This window comes from Punctularia strigosozonata, assembly GCF_000264995.1.
Source record: "Punctularia strigosozonata HHB-11173 SS5 unplaced genomic scaffold PUNSTscaffold_1, whole genome shotgun sequence".
In the NCBI taxonomy this organism is placed as follows: domain Eukaryota; kingdom Fungi; phylum Basidiomycota; class Agaricomycetes; order Corticiales; family Punctulariaceae; genus Punctularia; species Punctularia strigosozonata.
The window spans coordinates 2,417,006-2,439,366 of NW_006767433.1; the positions used below are offsets into that span (position 1 = coordinate 2,417,006).

General features: G+C 53.4%; 12 protein-coding genes and 1 non-coding gene across 13 annotated transcripts; 8 read left to right on the forward strand and 5 right to left on the reverse strand.

Moving 5' to 3' along the window:
- Positions 1-720: 720 nt before the first annotated feature.
- PUNSTDRAFT_117576 (uncharacterized protein) lies at positions 721-2,073 on the forward strand. Its single transcript, XM_007378799.1, has 3 exons — positions 721-1,374; positions 1,428-1,660; positions 1,724-2,073. Exons 1-3 carry the CDS (start codon positions 757-759, stop codon positions 1,905-1,907), a joined length of 1,035 nt encoding a protein of 344 aa, XP_007378861.1. The 5' UTR covers positions 721-756; the 3' UTR covers positions 1,908-2,073.
- A 168-nt stretch (positions 2,074-2,241) lies between these two features.
- PUNSTDRAFT_110098 (uncharacterized protein) lies at positions 2,242-3,019 on the reverse strand (the record flags this gene model as incomplete). The annotated part of the gene is made up of 4 exons (XM_007378800.1): positions 2,242-2,414; positions 2,652-2,779; positions 2,913-2,950; positions 3,002-3,019. The coding sequence occupies 4 exons, from the start codon at positions 3,017-3,019 to the stop codon at positions 2,242-2,244; spliced, it is 357 nt and encodes a 118-aa protein (XP_007378862.1).
- Positions 3,020-3,150: 131 nt separating this feature from the next.
- PUNSTDRAFT_t5 lies at positions 3,151-3,254 on the forward strand. The gene has a single exon. It is a non-coding gene; the product is annotated as a tRNA-Glu (tRNA).
- Positions 3,255-3,631: 377 nt separating this feature from the next.
- Positions 3,632-4,494, reverse strand: PUNSTDRAFT_117577 (carbohydrate kinase). Its single transcript, XM_007378801.1, has 2 exons — positions 4,388-4,494; positions 3,632-4,327 (listed from the first exon to the last, which is right to left on the reverse strand). Exons 1-2 carry the CDS (start codon positions 4,427-4,429, stop codon positions 3,764-3,766), a joined length of 606 nt encoding a protein of 201 aa, XP_007378863.1. The 5' UTR covers positions 4,430-4,494; the 3' UTR covers positions 3,632-3,763.
- A 260-nt stretch (positions 4,495-4,754) lies between these two features.
- On the reverse strand, positions 4,755-6,055 carry PUNSTDRAFT_59670 (NAD(P)-binding protein; the record flags this gene model as incomplete). Its single annotated transcript, XM_007378802.1, has 8 exons — positions 4,755-4,797; positions 4,855-5,017; positions 5,081-5,176; positions 5,237-5,339; positions 5,399-5,483; positions 5,535-5,733; positions 5,790-5,831; positions 5,884-6,055. 8 exons carry the CDS (start codon positions 6,053-6,055, stop codon positions 4,755-4,757), a joined length of 903 nt encoding a protein of 300 aa, XP_007378864.1.
- A 558-nt stretch (positions 6,056-6,613) lies between these two features.
- On the forward strand, positions 6,614-7,943 carry PUNSTDRAFT_129609 (FAD/NAD(P)-binding domain-containing protein; the record flags this gene model as incomplete). The annotated part of the gene is made up of 5 exons (XM_007378803.1): positions 6,614-6,810; positions 6,859-7,168; positions 7,222-7,283; positions 7,343-7,481; positions 7,533-7,943. 5 exons carry the CDS (start codon positions 6,614-6,616, stop codon positions 7,941-7,943), a joined length of 1,119 nt encoding a protein of 372 aa, XP_007378865.1.
- A 343-nt stretch (positions 7,944-8,286) lies between these two features.
- Positions 8,287-9,661, forward strand: PUNSTDRAFT_59351 (S-adenosyl-L-methionine-dependent methyltransferase; the record flags this gene model as incomplete). The annotated part of the gene is given in 10 exon segments (XM_007378804.1): positions 8,287-8,438; positions 8,508-8,610; positions 8,668-8,697; positions 8,758-8,778; positions 8,842-8,930; positions 8,982-9,089; positions 9,101-9,134; positions 9,189-9,240; positions 9,298-9,510; positions 9,564-9,661. Coding segments are annotated over 10 exon segments (900 nt in total), but the record flags the coding sequence as incomplete, so codon positions are not given.
- Positions 9,662-10,081: 420 nt separating this feature from the next.
- Positions 10,082-10,533, forward strand: PUNSTDRAFT_58022 (uncharacterized protein; the record flags this gene model as incomplete). Its single annotated transcript, XM_007378805.1, has 2 exons — positions 10,082-10,263; positions 10,323-10,533. 2 exons carry the CDS (start codon positions 10,082-10,084, stop codon positions 10,531-10,533), a joined length of 393 nt encoding a protein of 130 aa, XP_007378867.1.
- A 279-nt stretch (positions 10,534-10,812) lies between these two features.
- PUNSTDRAFT_140366 (DUF605-domain-containing protein) lies at positions 10,813-12,186 on the forward strand (the record flags this gene model as incomplete). The annotated part of the gene is made up of 5 exons (XM_007378806.1): positions 10,813-10,918; positions 10,974-11,211; positions 11,262-11,343; positions 11,399-11,878; positions 11,932-12,186. 5 exons carry the CDS (start codon positions 10,813-10,815, stop codon positions 12,184-12,186), a joined length of 1,161 nt encoding a protein of 386 aa, XP_007378868.1.
- A 172-nt stretch (positions 12,187-12,358) lies between these two features.
- PUNSTDRAFT_123723 (uncharacterized protein) lies at positions 12,359-13,324 on the reverse strand (the record flags this gene model as incomplete). The annotated part of the gene is made up of 1 exon (XM_007378807.1): positions 12,359-13,324. One exon carries the CDS (start codon positions 13,322-13,324, stop codon positions 12,359-12,361), a length of 966 nt encoding a protein of 321 aa, XP_007378869.1.
- Positions 13,325-13,424: 100 nt separating this feature from the next.
- PUNSTDRAFT_140368 (P-loop containing nucleoside triphosphate hydrolase protein) lies at positions 13,425-15,702 on the forward strand (the record flags this gene model as incomplete). Its single annotated transcript, XM_007378808.1, has 5 exons — positions 13,425-14,044; positions 14,102-14,670; positions 14,732-14,814; positions 14,870-15,260; positions 15,320-15,702. The coding sequence occupies 5 exons, from the start codon at positions 13,425-13,427 to the stop codon at positions 15,700-15,702; spliced, it is 2,046 nt and encodes a 681-aa protein (XP_007378870.1).
- A 220-nt stretch (positions 15,703-15,922) lies between these two features.
- On the forward strand, positions 15,923-19,324 carry PUNSTDRAFT_95395 (WD40 repeat-like protein). Its single transcript, XM_007378809.1, has 7 exons — positions 15,923-16,179; positions 16,238-16,584; positions 16,640-17,299; positions 17,349-17,843; positions 17,900-18,163; positions 18,218-18,931; positions 18,996-19,324. The coding sequence occupies exons 1-7, from the start codon at positions 15,932-15,934 to the stop codon at positions 19,205-19,207; spliced, it is 2,940 nt and encodes a 979-aa protein (XP_007378871.1). The 5' UTR covers positions 15,923-15,931; the 3' UTR covers positions 19,208-19,324.
- A 138-nt stretch (positions 19,325-19,462) lies between these two features.
- On the reverse strand, positions 19,463-21,151 carry PUNSTDRAFT_56561 (uncharacterized protein; the record flags this gene model as incomplete). Its single annotated transcript, XM_007378810.1, has 2 exons — positions 19,463-19,764; positions 20,035-21,151. 2 exons carry the CDS (start codon positions 21,149-21,151, stop codon positions 19,463-19,465), a joined length of 1,419 nt encoding a protein of 472 aa, XP_007378872.1.
- Between the last annotated feature and the right edge of the window lie 1,210 nt (positions 21,152-22,361).

Sequence of the window (22,361 nt, forward strand, 5' to 3'; positions counted from 1 at the left end):
TGTAGTACCGCCTCTCGACGACGCACCATCAAGCACTTCTCACCCCGAACACTGCCGCTTATTAGCGCTTTGTTTGACTCGGATAGCTTCCATTCGTCCCCAGCAAGTGCTATGGTCTCCGAGTCATTCCCGCAGCGTTCCGTTGCATGACTCGGGCTCGTTGCGGCTATGGCAAAGGATTGCTGTGGATCTACCAACATCGGGAACGCAGTTTGCGGGCACAACACGCAGTCTGGCACGTATTACCCGACAGCTTGGCGCCGTAGCTGTCGTTACGCCCAACGGCGTTACGAGCGAGTCAGGAGGTTGGAACAGCTCCGCCTGCTGGCGTCATTCCTACCGCGGAACTCCTTTCGGTGCCGTATGCTAAGCTGCATACCCCCTAGCCAGGCTCTGTGATGGCGCTCTTACCATTTGCGGAGCGCGCGCGCCAGCTTCGGGAACAATACCCATGACTTGTTCGCCTATCAGGGCTCGCACACCGATAGCTTCGATGGACGCTAGCGGCGCTTGACCTTTCAAATGCGGACACGGCAGGCGGCTAGTGGTAATCCACGGCAGTTGGAAATTATCGCATCAACAGCCCTCTTTGGATAGCTGTTTGAGGTTCACCTCCAATGCCTTGTATAGTGCTTCTGATCTTTTGAGTCATAGTGGCTGTTAAGCCTCCATTATAAAACGACACACACTCCTGGTCGTGTCCACCCAGACCATCGAGCTCGAACCTCATCGCCGTTTACCCGTGTGTTCCTCGTCATGCCAGGAATTGCTTCACCGATCTTCGCTAGGGCTCACCGCAGGCCCTCCGAGCTCCCAGCCGAAGCCTGGAAGGCTTTCGAGGAAAACCAACGGGATTCCAACATCATGTTCCCTCATGCCATCGAGTCCCTCGCAGCGGAGAAGCGAGGGAACCTCATCGAACATGAACTTTGGATCACTATCTGGAGTCGTCGGCCGGGGTCGACCGACACTCTCGACTTCGTGCTCGCCTGCACGGAGGGACCGATCGACTCCTATCCCATATTCATCTTTGCTACCTCACCCCACGAGGACTTGACGGAAGATCACGTCTCGCCTTGCATGGATACACTCGTCTCTGCATTATCGGTAGAGGTGCCGACAGAGCGCGTATTCTCTGTGTTTGGTCCCAGAGCCGTCACGATATCATTTGTCGAGTACTGGACCGAGAAGACGGGCGTGGAGCTCGACAATGAACCTGAATACTACCGTGCAACGTTTTCCTCCTGCACTCGGGCGACCTTCAAGCCTCGATCTTTGACTGTGGACCCTCATCTGCGATTCGAGCTGCGGCCCGCAGTGGCGGCAGACGCCGAGGCTGTCGCGGAACTCTGCTTCTTGTTCGCGGAGGACTCGGTGAGTCTCCGACTGTTGTCTGATTACGAGCAGCTCTGATTACATCATGCTAGGAGCCCTTTGTTCTGACTCGGGAAGAAGGCTTTGCGGAGGCTGTGGAATACATCCGCAATCAGCAGATATGGGTGCATGAAATCAGCGAGGATGGCGGTCAGTCGGCGATCGCTTCCATTGTCGCTGTCACGCGGAGCAGTGACAAGGTTGCCGCCATAACGAAAGTATACACCAACCCGGAATGGCGCAGTCGTCGCTGCGCGGAGCGCCTAGTTAGACATGTATGCGGGCAGTAAGCGGGTGTTTCGTGCTCTATATTGACATGGTTGTTGACGGCATGGGATTATATTTGCAGGTTACTGCGAAGCGGTAAAGAGGCGGTCGTGTTGTACGTTGCGCTGAGCAAGCCTGCCGCAAGAAAGGTGTACCATCGCGTCGGATTCGTCGGCCTCAGCGAATCTGAGGCCCCACAGGAGGACGGCAGCGAGTGGTTAGAGCTTGGATTCGACAGACGGCGAGTGAAGCTCGGCCATTGGTGAGGCGGAGCCAACAGGCGTTTATCACACATCAAGCAAATTCCTAGTATATAGCATTAACCATCACCACGGATTTCCGCATTTTGGATCGTCACCACTCAATCACAATGTACTTGGGCATGAATTCGGACCACCGCTTTAACGTGTAATGCAATGATACCAAAGCATCTTTCAAACTGCCAAAAAAATCATTCTATTCCTAACTATGGTAACTAACTATGGGTTATGGGGTAAGGAAGTATGGCTTTTAAAGCCGTACCGACCTCGTGGACGCCATTTTGCTATGGGTCGATGTTGGGAGCCCAAGCGACGTCCAGACGGTGTGACCTTCGAGCGTCTATTCATCTATCCAGGACTGCGTGTCCGTGCGGTAGCCCCAGATCTTGACGAGTGTGTCGCGACCTGCGCTCGCGAAGCGGTTCCCGGGGAATGAGTCCCAATGAGCGAGCGGGGCTGCGTCCGCCCAGGAGACGTTACAGCGAACCGCGTGGCCATTGAAGATGTCAGGGCCTCAACTGACCATCGTCTGCAGAAGAGGAGCTGGCCGGGCGTTAGAGTAGAGAACCGGGAACGCGAAATTTTGAAGGATAGGAGCGAAATTTTGCGGTCGGAGGAGGCGAGCATGGCACCGAGTTCGTGGGGTGCCCATCAGACAGAGTTCACTATAGACGCATGGTCGAGTTTAGTGGAGAAACGGTAGAAAGTCAGGTCACATAGCAGAGGCACTGTTAGGCTGTGCTCCTTGACCTTCGTCCAACCGCCCGGATTCGATGCTTGCCTCCTTCCAAACGAGAACCTTCCCGTCGTACGAGCAAAATGCGAGGTGTCCATATTTCGGATGTCCCCATGCGACCTGCCACACGGGCTCAGCGTGTCTACGTGTCAAAGGAGTCGGTTAGCAGCAGGAGTGTGTACTAGTCAGTATGTAAAACCTACCCCTTCAATGTTTGTCCGCCGCGAGGCCGTCAGGTTGTCCATCGCGTCGAAGCCCATATGATACGATCTGACAAGCAACGTTTGCCGTAGTAGTCTGATTGAGCATCGTGCTGGTGACGGGCCAATGCTTCGGTTATCCAGTAGTCTGATGGTGAGCATACAATCATGTCCTCGTTCATGGTCTCTATCAGAACAGGGTCGACGGCTATACTGGGAAGCTACACGAGAGACGATAGACAACTGGAGAGCGAGCAAAGGAAAATAAGGTGCGGCCATGCTATATATACACTAATTTATGTGCTTACAGCAGTCCGATATGGTGTAACGGCTAACATTGCCGCCTTTCAGCGTGGGAAGTGCCCGATAGGGGTCACGTGATCGCGGCAGCTCGGGGTTCGACCCCCCGTATCGGAGTCACTTATTGCGGATTATTTTGCGGTGTACAACTGGCGGCAAGCACCTACATTTTTTTTACACCTCAACATCCTAGAAAACATTTAATATGGGGCTCATCTCAAACCGGGGAGGCTTGAAGTCACGTGTCGCCACTGCGGCCCCCAAGTGGCGGTGATACTCATCGTATAATTTCAACATCATCATGATTCACTCGAGAAGACGTCACGTGACTTTCCCGAGCCCTATCTTAGAGTTTTTAGATCATTTTCCAGATCATAAGTAGAATCATTGACAAAATGCTAAGTACAGAAACGCAGAAAGTCACAGAAAAAAATCATGACTAAATCCAAAAAACCAATGTTTCATTCATGATGTTCATTTCTAAAAATGGTGCGGAAAATTCTAAATAATTACATGTTGTTTCTTGAATTCTGAGGGGAGGAAAATCTAGGATTGCACCCAGTGCGAACTCGCTTTGAACGTACGGACGATATGGCTATTCAAGTAAATCTACGGGAGTACAAATGCTATGACCCTGAGAACTCCATTAGCTGTTGCATCGCAAGCGCTACTTGTTCGTCGGTGGAGGCGTCAAGAGGGACCACGGCTACTCCATCCTCCCCCTCCGGAGATTCCAGCGTCGCCAGTTGACTGTCCAGCATCGAGGCCTTCATGAAATGATTGCGTCTAAGCGACATCCTCTGCTCCAAGAGTGTCCTGTCGCCCTTGATATAGACAAAGTAAGTCGGTAAGGCTTCTGGGTTTGGCGGATCCACGGGCGCCTTCAGCGTTTCTGGGTGCCTTGTACCGCGAAGGATGTCGCGATAATAGCGTTTCAGAGCTGAGCACGCGACAACCGCCCCCCTGCGCCGGCTGTGATCTGGGTCGCTCTGTTGTTCGGCAACGGCATGCTCAGCGGCAGCCCGCACGAGTTTGAGCCATGGATCCCTGTCGGCGTCGGTGAGAGGGATCCCGGCGGACATCTTGTCCACGTTCGACTTGGGATGTATGGCATCTGCATCGATGTAGGAGAAGCCCAGCGCCTTTGCGAGTGCCTCTGCGAGCGTCGATTTGCCACATCCCGACACTCCCTCGAAAGCGATGAGATGAGGAAGGGATCTAGTACTACGCGAAGGTGAGGTAACGCTCACCATAACGATAACGAGCATCGGAGTGCTTAATTCTGATGACATGGCAAAGCAGCCAACGACGCTCTTTAGCGACGTCCCTCGTAGGTAGGCGGTGAGTCAGAGGGACGCGTGTGCTTCTTGGTTGAACGTTGAAATCTGAGAGACATAGCCGCCACATCCTCATAACAGAATCATCCGGGCCGGATCTCCAGGGTATATCCGACAAACATGCTTCAACCGCGGCGCGTTCGGCACTTGGTGCTCCTGGTTTGGTTTCGCGCAAAAGATGAGTTCACGTCATTATTGAAGACGGTTCGCCGAGTCCTCTGATCACATTGATCGATACATAGTACTGTACAGTTTCTTTCCACCTCTGCCCGTAGTCGCCTCAGTTGATAACAGTACCTCCGTTCACATGAAGAACCTGACCACTGGGAACCAACATCTTGAGCTATATATTTCAAGACGTGACGAAAACTTGAACGGACCTGATATAGCTGGAATCCGCCGAGGTTAAGAATACAAAACACGTCGCCACTTCGATGGGTTGCCCCGCACGGCCCATTGGTGTTCCAACGCCAAATTGTTCGATAGAGTCGTCGGTCATGGTGGCGGGGATCAGGGGAGTCCAGATAGGACCAGGAGCGACGGCTGCGCGTCAAAGCCCAGGTCACCTCGGGTACTTGTTATACATATCGACATAACGTCGCGTACCGTTAACTCTCATCTTCTTCTCGCCGACTATCTGATTCGACACAGCACGCATAAAACCGATCATTGCACCCTTCGTCGCCGTATAGTCGAGTAGCTCTGAGAAGAAGAAGGGTCATCAATGCGAATACCCCAACCGGCCACGGTGACGCTACTGACCAGGATGTCCGATCGCGAAGTTGATAGAAGCGTCGTACACAATGGAACTGCCTTCTGGCATGTGGGGGATGGCGGCTTTCGTGAGATAGAAGAACGAGTGAATCTGGTTAAAAAAAGGTCTGTATTTAGCAGTATTGTGGGAAGAATGACAACCTAACATACGTTGACATCAAACGTATCGTGCCACTGCTCTGTTGGTAAGTCAACGACATCCGTATTGGCGATCTGCGTGCCATGGTTGAGGATTCTAGCCGACGCTCGCTCAACGTGGCCACGAACGGCTTTCTTCAACACTTACAGCGCGTCCAAGGCGCCGCTGAAGAACTTGAGATGCTTATCGATGAGGTCCTTGCAATTGCATTCTTTGCGCAGGTCAGTGGCAATCAGGTGGAGCTTCGTCTTCCCCCCAGTCTTGGATCGGATACGTTCTTCAACCTCTTTCGCCTCCTTTTCCTCCTGAGGTGTATACGCGATGGTCATTTGTGCACCCTCCAAAGCTTTAGATGAGTAGGTGAGCAAGGTACGGCTCGTTCATAGGATGAGCATATCTCACCGAACAGAAGCGCAATGGCCCTGCCGATACCACTGTCCGCGCCTGGCGGCCAGGTCAGAACGAGGAAAGGAGACCGTTGAACGACCAAACAAACCGGTTATAAGGGCGGTGCGACCCTCAAGCTTCCCGGATGCCTTGTAGGGCTTTCCGTCAGCTGTGATGTCGTCCAACGGAGGCGGGTCGAGTTTGAACTGTGAGCCCGGTACATTCTGCTGCTTCTGGAACGGAGGCTTCCAGCCTTGCTTGTATTCTTCAGGAATCGACATGATGCAGGTTGCGAGATCTAGGAGTCAAGGGACGCTCAAGGACCGCAAGCAGCCTGTGCGCTCTTTTGTGGACGCGACGACGATGTGCCATGAACGCCGAGTGACGTCAAGTCGTGTCGTGTGGCGTTGGAGCACCATCGTGCAAGTCGACGCCGAGCGAGATCTGAGCATGACTGGCACGTATCAAGCACGACGCAGAAGCCGTGCGTCGACAACGACGAGCGACCGAGCAACGAGCGCGGGGCCGAAGACCGACGGGCAGGAGGGTTGGCTACATTGGGCACGTCTCGTAAGCACCGAGCCGTAAGCAGATCATGACTGGGAACTGATGACACCACGCTGATGCTTCCAATTGCAGTATCAGACGCGGGCACAATCGCTTTTTCGTCAGGTTGCGTGTACTCAACGCCTTACCGTGCACGCCGCGAACCAGTGCCTCCTGGCGGCATTAATCACAGGCTGACAAAGCGCTTCGGACAGGAATCGCGACAGCCTGCATATAAGGTGGACATCTTCCTTCCCTCTCCATCTTCCCTCCTCCTTCATCAAAATTCATCCATGTCCAAGCAGAGCATTGTCGTAGTCGGTGGTGGAGGCGCCGGTGCCGATATCGCCAGGCGACTCTCCGCCAAGCTAGACATCACCAAGCACAGTCTCACCCTCGTCACCTCGCGTCCTTTCTCGGTATTCCTTCCAGCTCAGTTGCGCACCGTCGTATCCGACCGTGGCAACCTCGAGAAAACGAGCTTCATTCCGTGCGTGTCAATGTTCCACAGCCAGTCCCCGCGCTGAACACAGAACAGTTACGACAAGCTATTCATCAACAACAATGGCACCGTGAAGGTCGGAAAGGTCTCCGCGGTTGAGCCCAACACTGGTGCAAAGGGCGGTTCCATCGTCTTGGAGAACGGAGAGAAGATACATTACGATATTCTGGTACTCGCTCCCGGATCCGTCTGGGAAGGGCCTCTTGCGTATCCAGACGACCCGGAGCAGATCAAGGAGCATCTCGCTTTTTGGCGTTCGAAGTTCGCGGAATCTAACCACGTTGTGCTCGCTGGAGGAGGTGCGGTCGGGGTGGAACTGGCGGGAGAGATCAAGGACGTGTGGCCGGTGAGCTGAACATGAACCAGCAAATTTAACCACGCGCTCACCTGTGGGACTAGAAAAAGAAGGTCACTATAGTTCAAGGCTCCGAAGAGTTGCTCAACCCGACGTATCCCAGAAAGTGAGCATATCCTGTATGAGCGTGCTCAGCGCGATTGCGGAAGACTTATGTGCGCATAGGTACCGTGCCTTTATAGAGAAGCAAATTCGCGCGCGCAATATAGATATTGTATTCGGCGATTTCATCGACGAAATACCCGCTGTCGGATCGACGACTATAACCACCCGCAATGGCAAGACGTTCGAAGATGTCCTGGTGGTACGTGTGACGTTCCATTGCTCTCCTGCGCCATGCTCACCGGACCGACAGGTACCCACTCGCGGTGGTCGCCCCAATACCGCGTTCCTTGCCTCGTCTTTGGGCAATCAGGTCCTGAACGAACAGGGCCAAGTCAAAGTTCGGCCATCGTTGCAACTCTCAGCCTACGACGACGTCTTCGCTGCTGGCGACATCATAGACTGGAAAGAACAGAAACAACTCGCGAAATATCCGGTGCATGCGGGCGTTGTTGCTGCCAACATCCTCTCGATCCTATCAGGCCAATCGCCCACGAAGGTTTATAAGGGCACTTTCGAATTGATCGTACTCACCAACGGCGCGAACGGTGGCGCCGGGTACTTTGACGTTCTCTGGGGTATCGTTCTTGGCAATTGGTTTGCAAAGTTGGTAAAATCCAAGGGGCTCATGATCGACATGAAGAGGAAGGAGCTAGGTTTGTAGAGATCATGATCTTATTGTGAAATCTTTCTTTTGAAGGGCATGGGTTGTTATTATGGGTTCGCGCATACATTAGAAACACTTTTGGATATACCACGTTGTGCCGATCGGTCAGACCACCGTTTCCTGCCGTTTGCGGATGGGTCGTGGGATGATGCCAGCTCTTCAGCTTCAAGCTTGTCGCACTACAACATATAACCTCCTGACATCGTCTATCCTGGACTGAGAACGATTGAATGTCCCTCCGACGCTATTCCTGGTCACCATGTCCATAAGCGATACCTCTGGGAGCACAAGCAGCCATGACAATGCTCCGCGGGCCAACGTCTCCGACGCGGACGACTCCATGACATCTTGCTTAGGATCACCGTTCAAGCAGTTTCCCGCTGTACGAGGCAAAGAGAATCAGTTTATGGACAAGAATGGACGTAGGCACCATGGTTATGAAACCGATAAAGCCCCCTACCCGCTCTCTTACTGCCCCGAGGTCCTTGAAATGTGCGTTCAGGGCATATTACCGCACGACAAACGCGGCACAATATACTGAACATAAGTCGTCACAACCAGGGAGGCGCTCGATCTGGTGTATACGCAAACCGTCAAACAGTCGGTGACGTTCGTCGACTTTCCACATGGCCCTCCGCAGCGATCCCTTAGCCTCGGATGTGGGGTCAGTTTTACTTACATACTGGCGCGAACGGATGACCGATGTTGACTGCGCATGTAGTACGGGCATTGGGTAATCGAGGCCGCCAAGGTCAGCCATATTTATAGAACGACCGTTCAGTAACTTGGTGACCCAATGGACCACGTATAGGAGTGGCCAAACTGCGAATTTGTGCGTCACAACACACTCTATATATACATGGCGCAGCCGCACACATGCTAATGCCGGGTTCAGATTGGATTTGATCTCATGAACATCCAGATACCTCTGGCGGTTCTTGATGACTCTACCACTCGCCGTATCAAATGGGTGCACGGTAACTTGTGCGTTTTGGTGCTGCCGAACTCGTTGACAAGTCAATAACATGGCGCCAGCTTGACGAACAGGTTGCCCTTCGACGATGACGAGTTCGACCATATCCACATCGCAAGGCTGGCGAAAGGTATACCGGAAAGCAAGGTTCGGTCCGACGAATTCCTGAAGTATCGCTGAGTCATGATTATCCGCAGTGGTCCAGCTTATTTGAGGTACGTACGTGTATCTTAATCAAGCTCCAAATCGCGAACCCAACCGATATCTAGGAGGTCCTTCGGGTCCTGCGACCTGGAGGCGCTGTGGAGCTCCTTGAGGAAGGTGCCGTCGCTATTCCTTCTCTCATCACCATCAATTCACCGACTTGTTGCATACAAGACATCATTTTCCCTACCTTACCTCATTGGTTTACGGAACCCCTCCGCGTACGTGCTGGCAAGTCGCAGGCCGTGCACCTTCCAGATGTGTCAGAGGCTCCGCCTGTCTTGGCAGTCCCAGACCCATATCACCAGCTCCCTCATGACCACGCTTTGCTAGAGTCTCTGTATTATGCTGTATTCGAAAACCGCTTCATTAATTTAAAACCCACCGGTGCGTCGCACCTCCCTTGCACTATATTTCGTTGCTAATGTCTTCGTTTGCAGCTATTCTAGCGAGCTCCTTCAATGCATACTTCTCTGGTGTTTGGTCCGCTCCGGCTCTCAAGTTTCCGATGCCGCCAATACGTCCACCCCCACCTCCGCCAGATTTAACCTTGATGCAGTCTTCCAAGCCGCTATACGTAACGGAAGACCCCATCATCCGAACAGAGGACCAACGCCCACGTTCAATTTCAGTCCCCACTTCTCACTCTGGGAAAACGACCGGAACGGCAACATCTGTGAACTCGTCGATGTTCTCCACGTCATGGGAGAGCGCAAGTAGCGCGGCAACGTCTGCCGAACCCTGTTCTGACGTAAACCCGCCTTACTCGTCTTCAAGCCACCCAGCAAATGGAATAGATGATTCAGAGTTTCTGTTGCCATCGCCGAGCCCGCCGTTGCCCTCTGTAGACTTTGCAGCTCCAGAGGAGACAACAGAACTTGGATCCAACTCAGGAAACAAGTTGCTGGATGAGGAAGACCTGCACAGAATGAACAACATGAGCGATCATGTGCTCGGCATGCACCTTTATAAGGTCGTTCAGGATGTTCTCGCTTGTCAAGAGGCAATGTGGGAAGAGCTCAAAAGCAGGATTTTGAACCGCAAGGGAACCTTAAAGGCCTTTGGGTGGGACGACGACGAGGAACTAGAGGAGCTTCAGAGCAGACGAAAATTCGAGATCTTGATCGAACGGTACCAAAGGTAATGTCCTTTTTAAACAGTAACGCCCGCCCGATTCACGGATATGCTTGCTCGTCTAGCGATATGAGAGTTCGCATCTCGTTGTGGTCTAGTTTAACGGATATGGGTTGGACGTTTCCCATACGGGAACAGCTCTCAAAGGCGGAGCATCTTGAAGAAGAACGTGTTCGACGTGACCTATTGGAGGCTATTCGACGCCATGGCAGGGACAGTGTTAGCGATCGGCCCTGTCGCAATATGAAGGCTTTCTTTGGCTACAAGCCGGCATAATACGCCTAAAATATTATTATTCGTTTTTAGTATGGGCTCTGTTGTCTGATTATATTTATCACCGGTTCTCTGTACCTCAACTGCTCGTGTTTGTTTGATATCGTCACTACATAGTCTGCGAAGACGCATGATAGGTAAATTTGTAAGTACTTAACTTACTTGAATGTGGTGGCTGTGACTCTCTGAACATGAGCTCGAGGCGCTGCCCGCGGCTTGATCCTGCAACAATCGTGTCTGTTGAGTAATAACAGCGAGACAAATCTTTGACTCTTCATAGCCATGCCTCTCGGCCTTCCAGAACTGCCCACAGAGCTCAAATCAATTCTCCCATTTCTGCAGCGGGCCGAAGAAGTGAGAAAGGCTGAGCCTGTCATTGCGTATTGGAGTTAGCCCTTTCCATGCCGGGGTGACATGGAGCTGATGGTATCTGTGTCTCCTAGGTACATATCACGCCGCCCAGCTCGGTATAGGCTTGAAGGCAAAATCGCCTGCCTCTCGATCTTTCCTCGGCGAGCTTCTTGGTGTACTGGAAGGCATGAAATCTGCCATTGCAGTGGAAAACCCGGAAGCCGTAGAGACTATCGAGAGTGAAAGCGCGAGTGCCGCGTACGTGGAAAACTTTGCACTCAAGCTGTTTGAATCTGCAGACGACGCAGATCGGACTGGATCCGCTACAAGGTGAGGTGCTCATGCGTTATGCCTATCGCATGCCAACGATCAACACCCAGGCTTACAGCTCGAAAGTTCCTGGCCGCAGCAAACTTCCTTGAATTGCTTCACGTATTCGAGGTTTCGGGTCTCTCGGAGTCGGTAGGCGGTCGTTATCCTGCCGGTTGCACGCTGAACGAACAAGCATCTTATCCAGGACACAGAAAAAATCAAATATGCTAAATGGAAAGCTGCTGAAATATCGAAGGCACTCCGTGAAGGGCGACGCCCCACTCCCGGACCAGCAGGAAGCGCATCTGATCTTCCACCAACTGCTGTCGGTGGTGTTTCCGAGCAGCCTGAAAGTGCTGCCCAGGTGCTTGGGGTTCCATCTGCGGAATTGACCTTGTCCCCCTCCAACCTTGTTCCTGGCATTGAGATGCCTAATGAACTGATTCCAAACACACGTCCTATACTGTCAGCCGCATCGGGCGCTTGGCATGATGGATCTGAACAGCAAGCCCCCCAGGACCACGCGCGCCCGGCTCTTCCTGCCGTGTCACCGTTGCCTTCTACACCAGGTCTTATCGACAAAGACCGAGCCGATGGCAAGTCATTACACAGTGCCCGAGGCCTAAGCGGCATCGGTCCGTCTCCACCACCCTCGGAAGGGCTTAACGCAAGCAGCGGACTTCTTGTGAGTAATTCCTGAGATTTTTCACACTCAAGTCACTCATTATGGATCCGCAGGCTCCATCACCACCTGTGTCTACGTTCGGAAGTTCCGTGGTGTCTTCAAGCGCAACAGCGGCGATCGCCCCTAGTGTCCGGCTGCCACATGATGGTGCTCCGCAAACACCGGCGACGACACCGCCTACTCTGTCACCCGCTGAGATGGCTCGTGCCCAGAAGCACTGCCGATTTGCCATTTCTGCTTTAGACTATGAAGACGTAGAGCAAGCTAGAAAGGAGTTACGAGCTGCTTTGTCACTTCTAGGACCTTGAAGGTTAAAGCGCCGAACACATGCGTGCGAACGAGAGGGTATCCCACTGTGCTACATCCTTGATTCCGGAGGACGTCGCTAACAACTGTGGTTGAGAATAAGCGAGATGTCTTGGTATCTTCACTGTGGCATACCGTAATGCAGCAACGCACCATCTGTATACGAATCTGGCGTCAAGGAGTGTGAATGCCATGAACTGAGTGATCCGATCTAGGAAAAGTCTGTTCTGCTGTAGACGGTGGTGATGGAGCGGCGTTAGAATTGTGAGTGGCGCTGCGAGACGTAGAATTGAAGCTGGCACCGGGCATTCGGAGAGCATGGAAGGAACTGAGCGCCTCCGATAATTCGTTCAACTGGGACGTTCGGATCAATGACGATACAGTGACATTATTACTGGTCAGCACCTTTGCCATGACCTGATCTATGTCCTTCTTTCTTCCGTCAAATTTGTCTGCCAGCTGGTTGAATTCTGCCTCTCGGGCCTTCTTACGCTCCGCTTCCTCGTCCTCATCGCCTTCCTCCCATTCCCCAGCCGTGCCCGAAGTACTGACGCGCCGCATGGAGAGTCTCCCTAATCCTGCAGGGGTTCGCGCAGTCTGTGATCTGCCTTCACTCACGCCACTAACTCCTTCCATCTGGATGTGCATGTTGGCAATCTCCGCTTGGAGGCGCCGGATTTGTCCAAGCTGAGACCACAAGTCATCTTTGACAGATTCAAACTCGGCGGAATCCATGCTTCCTTCCGGTTCGTGATAGACCATGCCCAGAAGTTCCCCAGAGAATGGATCGGATAGAGGTTCCGGCCGCGAAGCTGCAGCCGTGTTCTCGGTCGTGGAGGCAGCAGTGAGATCGGCAACCTTCACCTTGGGCCGTGTTGCATGGACAGTATCAGGCGATGGCTCTGCCTGTATCCTCGTGAGCTCTGCAAGAACGGCATCGTGGGGAGTGGACACGAGCGGGAACGCCGATCTAGGTTGTTGCGCGCCGCCAGACAACTGTTCGGTAGCCTCGACGTCTGAAGAACCGTAAGAAGGTCTGGGATGAATTCGCGAGTATGGGGAGTGTTGGACATCGTCAATGAGAGGGTCTGCTTCCTGCTGATGGGCCTTGCCCTTGCCTGTGAACCACGATCCGAGCATGACGGCGACGGGTCGAGGATACGATGTTGTGGCTATGCAGTATATCCTGCTCTCTCCTTGATACGTAGTTAACAGTTCTCATCTCGACGTTCGTGATACGATGGCCCGACGCAAACCCGTGTCCATCAAACAACGAAAAGCTGAGCTGCAACTGAAGCGGGCGATCAAGCGCGGTGATGCAGAGCCTGAGACCAGGAAGCCCACTCCCAAGGGGAAGGCTCGCCGGCGTGCTGCTACCCAGGACGGGCCACCGAGACCTGCTGCTGATAGGGAGGCCATCGTTGAATCGGCAAGAAGACTTCAATCTGCCTTCGTGAAGCTGACACCCGAGTACTTGCAACAAACGAAGGAACTGGCTGGTTCCTTGCCACTTCAGAGGCCCATTCCAGCCAGCAAGGGTTTGTACCCCCTTGATCTGACCGTCGGCTCAAGCAGCTTCAACGATCCAAGGAGGGAAAAGTATAAAATTCCTTTGACATGCCCTAAACGACCGAAGTGGCGCTTCGAGATGTCGAAGAAAGAAGTTGAGAGCAACGAGGAAGGTGTACATCGCAAGTGGCTCGAGCATACGGATGCCGTCTTCGAGGATTGGACCGCGAATGACACAAGTGCTAGTGTCTACAGCATCAGTGATCACGACTCCATGAATGTTGTACGCGACATCAAGATGCCGAGATCACCCAGTTACTTCGAAAGAAATTTAGAGGTATGGCGCCAGTTGTGCGTACATCATGCATCGAATGAAGCAATGTGTAACTCATCCGGGTTTCCTTCCAGGTGGCGCGTCACGGAGATTTCGCAGATCGTATTAGTTCTCCTCGATTCGCGCTGCCCACTCCTCCATTATCCTCCTTCGCTGGCAGCATACCTCGCTGAGCACAAAACGCTGCGTGTGATCCTGGTCCTCACCAAGGTGGATATAGCAGGCATAGAGCGCGCTGAGGCTTGGACGAGGTATTTACAAGCTCAGTACCCGAATGTGCGGATCATACGGGTTGAAGCATACGCAAGAGAGACGGGTGCGAAACAGGCTGCGAAGGGGAACCTGACGCATAGGCCATACCTGCCCTCACAATTCAGGGAGGACTTGGTGCATGCCATCAAGGATGCCCATGAAGACCTGCTGCGGCCTCCGGAGACAATTCGCCTAGACGAAGCGAAATTGAAGCGGTGGAAGAGCCCAGTGAAGAAGGATATAGATTGGGATAATGTCCTCGCCGCCAACGGAGGGCTGGTCGGTACCGCCGTCGGCGGTCCGGCACAAGTCAGGACCAGTAGCTCGAATCCCGTGACCGACGCGAATCATATGGAGACTCCTTCCGAATTCCTCACCGTGGGCCTGATCGGTTCGTGTTTCTGCTGCCAGCTTCACAATGGACGTAGATTGACCGGGCGTTGGTTTACCAGGTCAGCCAAATGTTGGAAAATCTTCATTATTGAACGCACTCTTTGGCGCCGTGAAGGTTCGGGCGTCACGTACGCCAGGCAAAGTACGCCGGCGCATTCGCATCAGTACCACAGATGCCCTAACATTCCCCCCACCAGACCAAGCATTTCCAAACCCTTTTCTGGAGTCCTGATGTCCGCCTGGTCGACTGCCCCGGCCTCGTTATGCCCAACTTCGTACCGATGGAAACGCAAGTTCTTGCTGGGATTTTACCGATCTCACGTATTTCGGCTATCCCGGCTTGTATTCACTACGCCGCCGGGCTGCTTCCCTTGGAACGTATCTTTGGCCTGGAGCACCCTTCGATCCTGACAGAAGGGACGGAGGATAAACGCACGTGGAGGGATGGAAGGCGGCAGACCTCAGAGGAACATCCGCGGAGAGATCCAACTTGGACAGCGATGGATATTCTGACCGCTTATGCGACCGCTAAAGGCTGGGTCACAGCGAAGGCAGGAAGGCCGGACATCAATCGCGCTGGTAATGCGAGTGCGTATATATGCTGAGGTAGTGTCCATTACTAGGGTCTGATCCTTTGTTTGACGCAGTCCTCCGAGCTCTTGCAGAGGCCAGAGTACCCTGGGCTTTCTGGCCGCCTGACCGCTTGCTCACAAGTGAAGACCATGGTCATGGTATATGGATATACAACTCAGTTGCGAATAGCTCCGCATGGCTATACGACGAGAATGGGGATGAAGCCTCCGATTGCGACATCAAGGGCGAGGCCGACATGACATCCGAATCAGATGGAGAGGACGGAGACTACTCGACTGGGACAGACAGCGTGTCGGAGACTGATAACGGTGCGCCCGAAGCTCTTACGACTCCTCGGGCACGGGTCGGGGGCATGTTCGCGGCACTCGCAATAAACGAGGAAGAGCCTGAGACCTCTGGAGAAGGCAGTGAAGAATCGGACTGCGATCGGAATTAAACTCGGGTGAAATATACCTGTATCTGTTGTAAACCTCTTAGGCTGCTTGCTTGAAGTAATTGAGAGTGCGCCGAAATCCCGTTCGTCTGGATCTGTAGGGCGTGGCGCAATGTGGCGGCCTGGCACAGCAGGGACCGTGGATGCCGGAGTTCGGCAATGCCCGCCCAACTTTTTGAGACTCTCGAACTCGCTCGGCGCGCACTGTCGTCCCCCACGCAGACGAGTGCGCATGCCGTTACAGAAGAACAGAACTCGCTACGCGCGAGATCCCAAGGATATCCCTTTACCCCCGAGTCCCTCAAAAGCCAGAATCCCTAAGAACAAGGCGAAGCACGACGCACAGACGCAGGCTGCGTCTTACAACGCGAATCGACGAGGGACGTCGGAGGACAACGACGCAACGGATCCGTGGTCTTGGGCATATCTCACGGAGCCATCTATCAGCTCGTATACACCAATCTTTACAAAGGATGGAGGGTGCGTTATGCGCTGCTGCCTTGCTCATGAACTGATCCATGTTACAATCTGCATGTAGATACTTCTTCTCAATCGTTGGGTCCTCGGTGCGGATTCATTCCGCAATCACCGGACAGGTCGTATCTACCCTTTCCGCGTCCTCGGCTGGTAGCTCTGCCACCCTCAATCCTGTCAGGGACCAACATATCGACAATATAACGTCCATCATCCTGAATCCTACAAACCCCTTCCAGCTTATCACCGGCTCTCTCGATGGTTGCATCAAAGTATGGGACTTCTTGGACGCTGTCCTGCTGCATACTGTGGACATTGGACAGCCCATACTGCACATCTGTGGCCACGAACGATTCCCAGACCGTGTCTTCGTTGCCGCTGCGCGCCCTACGAAGAAGAAAACCAATAGTGGTAAGAACCACTTGCACGCTGGTCTTGCAGTGTCTTGACGAACAGTTCGGTTCAGGCATTGAGACGGAGGACAATGCGATCGTTCTTTCGGTGTCTCTCAAACCCACATCTACGTCGATAGATGGCCGTGGACGCCGGCCTTACGACATAGAGGTCGCTGGGAAAACGAGGGCGCCTCATGGCCTTGCTCTATCACCAAGCGGGGAGTGGCTTGTGACTATAGGCGGGCACAAGGCGTACGTTGCCCGAACATCGTCGTTGAAGGCCGGATTCACGAAATTTGTGTCTCCTGAAGCCCTTACCTGCCTCGCATTCCATCCCTCCGAGGAATATTTTGCCACCGGGGATGCGAAGGGTAATATCCGACTTTGGTACTGCTTGAACGAGCAGAGCGTCAAGAAAGCCATCGGTGTTGAGAAACGCGCTCAGACAACCACGTTTCATTGGCATGCTCACTCTATATCATCCTTGGCATTCACAAGTAACGGCGCCTATCTGCTGAGCGGTGGAGAAGAAGCAGTACTTGTCATGTGGCAATTGCAATCTGGCAGGAAGGAGTTTGTTCCCCGAGTTGGCGCCCCAATAGCGAGTATCGCTGTATGCAGAGGTTCCGATCACGAGGAGGAGTACCTACTTGGGCTGGCAGATGCAAGTTATGTCTTCATCAGCTCGAGTTCAATGAAACCGTCGAGAACCTTCTCCCGCATAAAACTTAGTACGTTGTTGAAGGGTTCACTTCTTTGTCTCGCTCATCAAAGCCTTAGATCCCATGCTTTCCTCAGGCTTGCCACCCATAGCGAGTTCGGCGCCGCTGGCTACTCATGTTCCTTCCTCGACACTCATTCTCCCATCCTCTCACCCGTCATATCTGCAGATATACTCTCCTTCCACCTCAAATTCAATTGCAGAGCTTGAGATATCCCCTACAAATCGCGTCTCTCGTCGCGATTCAGAACACATCCTGCCTAGCACGGTGGACAGTGCTGTCGCTGCCCACTCAGGAGAATGGTTGGCAACCATCGATCGAAGAGAAGGGGACGAATCTTTCCATGGCGAGATCTACCTGAAGTTCTGGCGCTGGGATGGTAGATTAAGTGCTTGGACCGTGAATACTCGCGTTGATCGTCCTCATGGATTGAAGAGGGTGGTTGATATGGCATTTGGCCCCACTGGAGATCACTTGGTCACTGCAGGTGAAGACGGGCAAGTCAAATCCTGGCGGATCCGGGAACTCGAGGATAAGAATGGCCATCCAGAAGGTATGAGACCCATCATTGATTAAGATCTTAGCTAAGCTAAGCATCTTGCCTGACAGTTTTTTGGTTTCATCGCTCCACATTCACTTTTCGATCTATGACCCCTCTGCATGTCTCTTGGTCGCACGATGGCTCGGTTTTGGCGGTGACATACAACGTCTGTGTCGCGCTTTATGATCCGTCCTCGACAGGGCTGCGCGGCGTCATAACGTCTTCGGAATGTCGATCGCTCATAAAGGCGCATTTTGTTGGACAAACCGGGCGATATCTTGTTCTGGTTGCCGTAAATGATCTGGTGATGTGGGACGTCGTTTGCCAGACAAGTAAACACGTCTCTCGGCCTTAAAAACAGTTACTTACTCCTCCCCTTCATTCAGGTGTATGGCATCGGCGCTCGTCCTCTCCTATCGATGGTATTGTGACTCATCCTCACAGGACTCAGTTCGCAGCCTTGCATCGTCTACAATCCCCTAACGGCACACCTTGGACCAAGGCGGCGATTTTTGATGCAAGTTCGGCCAACCCCATCGCTCATCGAAAACTCCCCTTCCAGCTTCGCAATGTCACCTGGAACAATCTGTCAGCCTCCAGTCTATCGCCACGGACCAGTGGTTTCACCCTCGTCGGCATCACGTCTGACTGGGGAGTTGTCGTCTTCGGTGACGATGTCCACATCGAGGCGAAGCGTGCTTTCGACGCCACGATAGGCTTTGGAAGTCCAGGGCAAGTCAGAACTTTGTTCCAGGATATCTTTGGGGCAGCAGCATTCACTCCAGATGCAGACCCCCCCTCGATTTCAGACGCCTCTTCACTTGAAGCACGTTGGAGCAGCAAAGAGGCCGTTAGTTTGGTAGACGGACCATCATACTTGATGCCGCCATTCCAGGCCATATTCAACCCTTTGATCGACACCTTGCTCCGGCATCGCCATGACGACGTACCAGTCGAAGAAAGAAGTCATGAACAGGATGAGGCTGATGACAACAGCGTTGAAGAGTGGCGGCTTACCTCCAGCTCCCACGTCGAGCGGTTCGTGGACAACGATGAGCTTGATATGCTCATTGCACTGTTCAGGAATCACGCCATCGAGGGTGCGATTTCCCGATTGACTCGACCTCCAAGTGTTATCCTGATCATGAAGTTATGGTTATGCAGAAGCTCGGCTCGCCGTCAAGCCGGCACATATGGCAAACACCGTACCTCGAGCACTGGACAGCAAGAACAGAGCGCCCCCTATAGTGGTCGCTGTCTCGAGGCATGGAAAGGCGCATGGTGATGGCTTAGAAGGATCGCTACCGGAGCTGCGTCCTGAAACAATACGACATTCGGGTTACAGTCCAGCGGCTAAAAAGCGGAAGAAACCCTAGGCTAGCGGATCAACCTATTAATTTAATTACTGTATTTCCCGTACATAGCTACAGCATGTCCGGCATTCAGTGCAGAAAAACTGCGTATGTTGTACACCAGATACGACAAAAGCTTTCACTTGTCAATATGCTCCTTTGCGAGCGGTTTTGCAAGGAAGGGAATAACAATGAACGGGATTTACCGTACGGATCTCTGGCTGCGTAAATACCTTCAGGCTCAAGGGAGTCCTCGGCAGAAGTCAAATGTGGGAGATTTCAACGACCTCGAACCAGCGGTGACGTCTCTGTCAGGAGGCTCAGCTCTTCTGGTGCCATTCTCGCGCCAAACGCTGCTGGCCAAACCCCGTCGCGTGCGAATGCGGCTCCCTCAGCCTGCAGTGTTCTCCAAAACGCTCCTAGACGACCGATGGTGCAGGGATTGATGTACAGTTTAGTCAAAGGAACCCCGAGTTGCTTTCTGCGGCGAGCAAATAAGAGGGCATTCCTTGGATCCACCTCCTGCCAATCCAAAACCCGTAATCGACAGCCCAGAACAGCCCTGTAACGGCGTTGAGGGTCTGACGGTATGCCCAATATCGGGAACGGAAGTTGGACAGTGACATTGGACGCAGAGATCATCTCTGGGGGAGGGATGATCGAAGACAATGTCACCCCGTCGTGCGCGAGGTTTACATCCGAAGGCGAAGAGGCGTCGCGATATGCAGCTGGGAGGAGTGGATTATATTGTGGCATCTTGTTCGTGGACTGTGGATTCTTCCTTGGCGGATTGCGTGTAGGATGGTCGCGAATGGGAAGCTGGGCACAGGAAATATCCGCTATATTCAAACCGTAGCGGCACGGATCGTCGCATAAGAGGTCTAGCCAACTCGTGTTTTTCACGGCAACCCTCAGGTATCCTAGAAGGGGCATTGAAGCCATCCACTTCGCCATGAGGGTCTTGTGATGAGGCGTATCGGGCATATCAAAGGCACGGATGGTTAAAGACCGAACATCCGGAAATAGGCCGACCAACGCTAGGACGAAAGGTCCGTAATCATGTCCTGTCATGTTCGCGATCGTGAGGATGCGGGTGTTGGGTCCTCTGATGTGCTTCGTGATGAACGCTGCATAGGCAGGGTGAAGCTCACCGAGCGTTAGAACATTCAATTTCTCAAGCACGATGGGCTCAGCATCGTGTTCAGGTTCGTCAGGCCACCGGGGACCTGCGCCATAAAGAGTTAACTGGCGCAATTCTGGCGAGCTTCGAAGGATAATTCGAAAGCATGCGATGTCGGGAGATGCGTTGAGTGCTATGCGTCGTAAATCCAAGCTGGTCAAGTTATGCAGAGAAGAGCCGGTCCAGTCTACGTGAATGCCAGCCAGAGTTAGATGACGCAAAGACGGGGCAGTACCGCCGCACAGAGGCATTGCCTGCCGAAGCTCGGCGGGTTGGTATCCGGGTCCTATCCACGCGAGGGGTCTGCCTACGCGGTAAAGTTCAAATCGTTCCAACAAAGTAGGGCAGGTACTCGTCTTCCTGAACCGGTCGAGTATAATCAGCGCAGGGTCCCAATCATCGACGGATGCTATGAATACTCGAATCTGCGCGACCTTGGTCATGATCCGATCCATGAGATTCGACATCCTTGCAGCATCGAGTCTCGCGTGTTGAGATGCCTGTGTGACCGCCTGTTGCTCGCAAATTCGGAGATCCAGGGGTGCAGAACCGGCTCTTTCCAACCAAGCCAACGAACGAGTGAAAGGCCAGGAATCCCGAAAGCATATGTCATTCCAGATGGTCATGTCGGTCAAGGCCACGGCTCTCCAACGTCGGCATACCCAGGTCAACCACAGCCTCTGGTTTGTGCTGTTGGAAGGACCGCCAGGGTGCCAGCATGCAAAGCGGAAGATCTCTACGAGTATCTCATTGGGCAAATCGTTGATCGGGAAGATTCGGCATAGCATAAAGTGGCGTCGCATCTGTCGTTCCGCGATCTCGCTGTCAAGCGCATGGTCCCGGTCTCGAACAGCGTTCTTCCTCATACTGAGAGCTTCAATCTCCTGCTTCAAATTCTCCGCGTACATCCGACAAACAGCAGCGGTGTCGGGGTCGTCGGCTCTTGGCTCGGGAAGTAGGTTTTGGAAGCGACAGCGTAGCATCATCGCAAGGCCTGCGTCTATGGTATAAACGTTCCAAGGCAGAAACTTGAAGGGCGGATCGTCGTGGAAGGTGGATGGCAGCGCTGGAGGTGATAGCGGCATTGAGGATTGCGGAAGAAGTGTAAACTGGTTCACCAACTGATGCAAACTATGAGCGCGGAGTCACTATCTCGCAACACTCGTCGCGTCACGCACCTAGCGCGGGCTGTGTCCAGCGTCCGGTTGCGCCTCAGACCTTGAGTCTTGGATGCGTCGCTCCTCCAGCAGATGGACTCGATATACGTAGAGCAATTGCCCACCCCCCAGGACAACGTTAACAGCGATGCCCTTGAACAAGGACCATCACCACTGATGGTGCCGGCGGTTGGCCTCTTCGCGGCTCAAGGGACAAGTACCCTCCGGGGGAAACCAACAACCGTTCCTCGACCCTATACGGGGAGGAGAAGGACGCAGACCGCGCCCCACGACGTACAGAACGTCGCGCCACTCGATGACCCAGTGGCTTGGGACAGCCAGACACGCCAGTCCCGAGAATGTACTCCTGCACTACATAAATGAGATACGCTATGTTACCCTATGACACCCCCTGACATCCTAGAGGGAGCCAATGACTTTTGAGCTAGTCACCGCGACCAGCTCAAACGATGCAAAGAACAGGACAAGTACTTATCCCTCCCACCTCCACGACGGAGCCGAAACGCTACCGGGCGTCCGCGCCATTTTGTGTCCCCTCCACCATCTGAAAGACCGCCGCACGGGTCACCAAGAGGGGACCGACGACCAACCACAGTGACCGAATCGAACTGACGCATCGAGGGGCGATCCCCCCCCCCCGCGACGAACCCAGGGTGCCGCCAGATAGCCACACAGAAACCTGAGTGAGACAACGCGCCACAGCCACTACTGGAAGAGCAAAGGCACAAAGACGCAAAGACAAAGACACAAAGAGGCCTCGAGGCAGAAGGCCACCCCGAGCCATCTTATCAAAGGACAAAGAAAGTGATCTCACCGAACA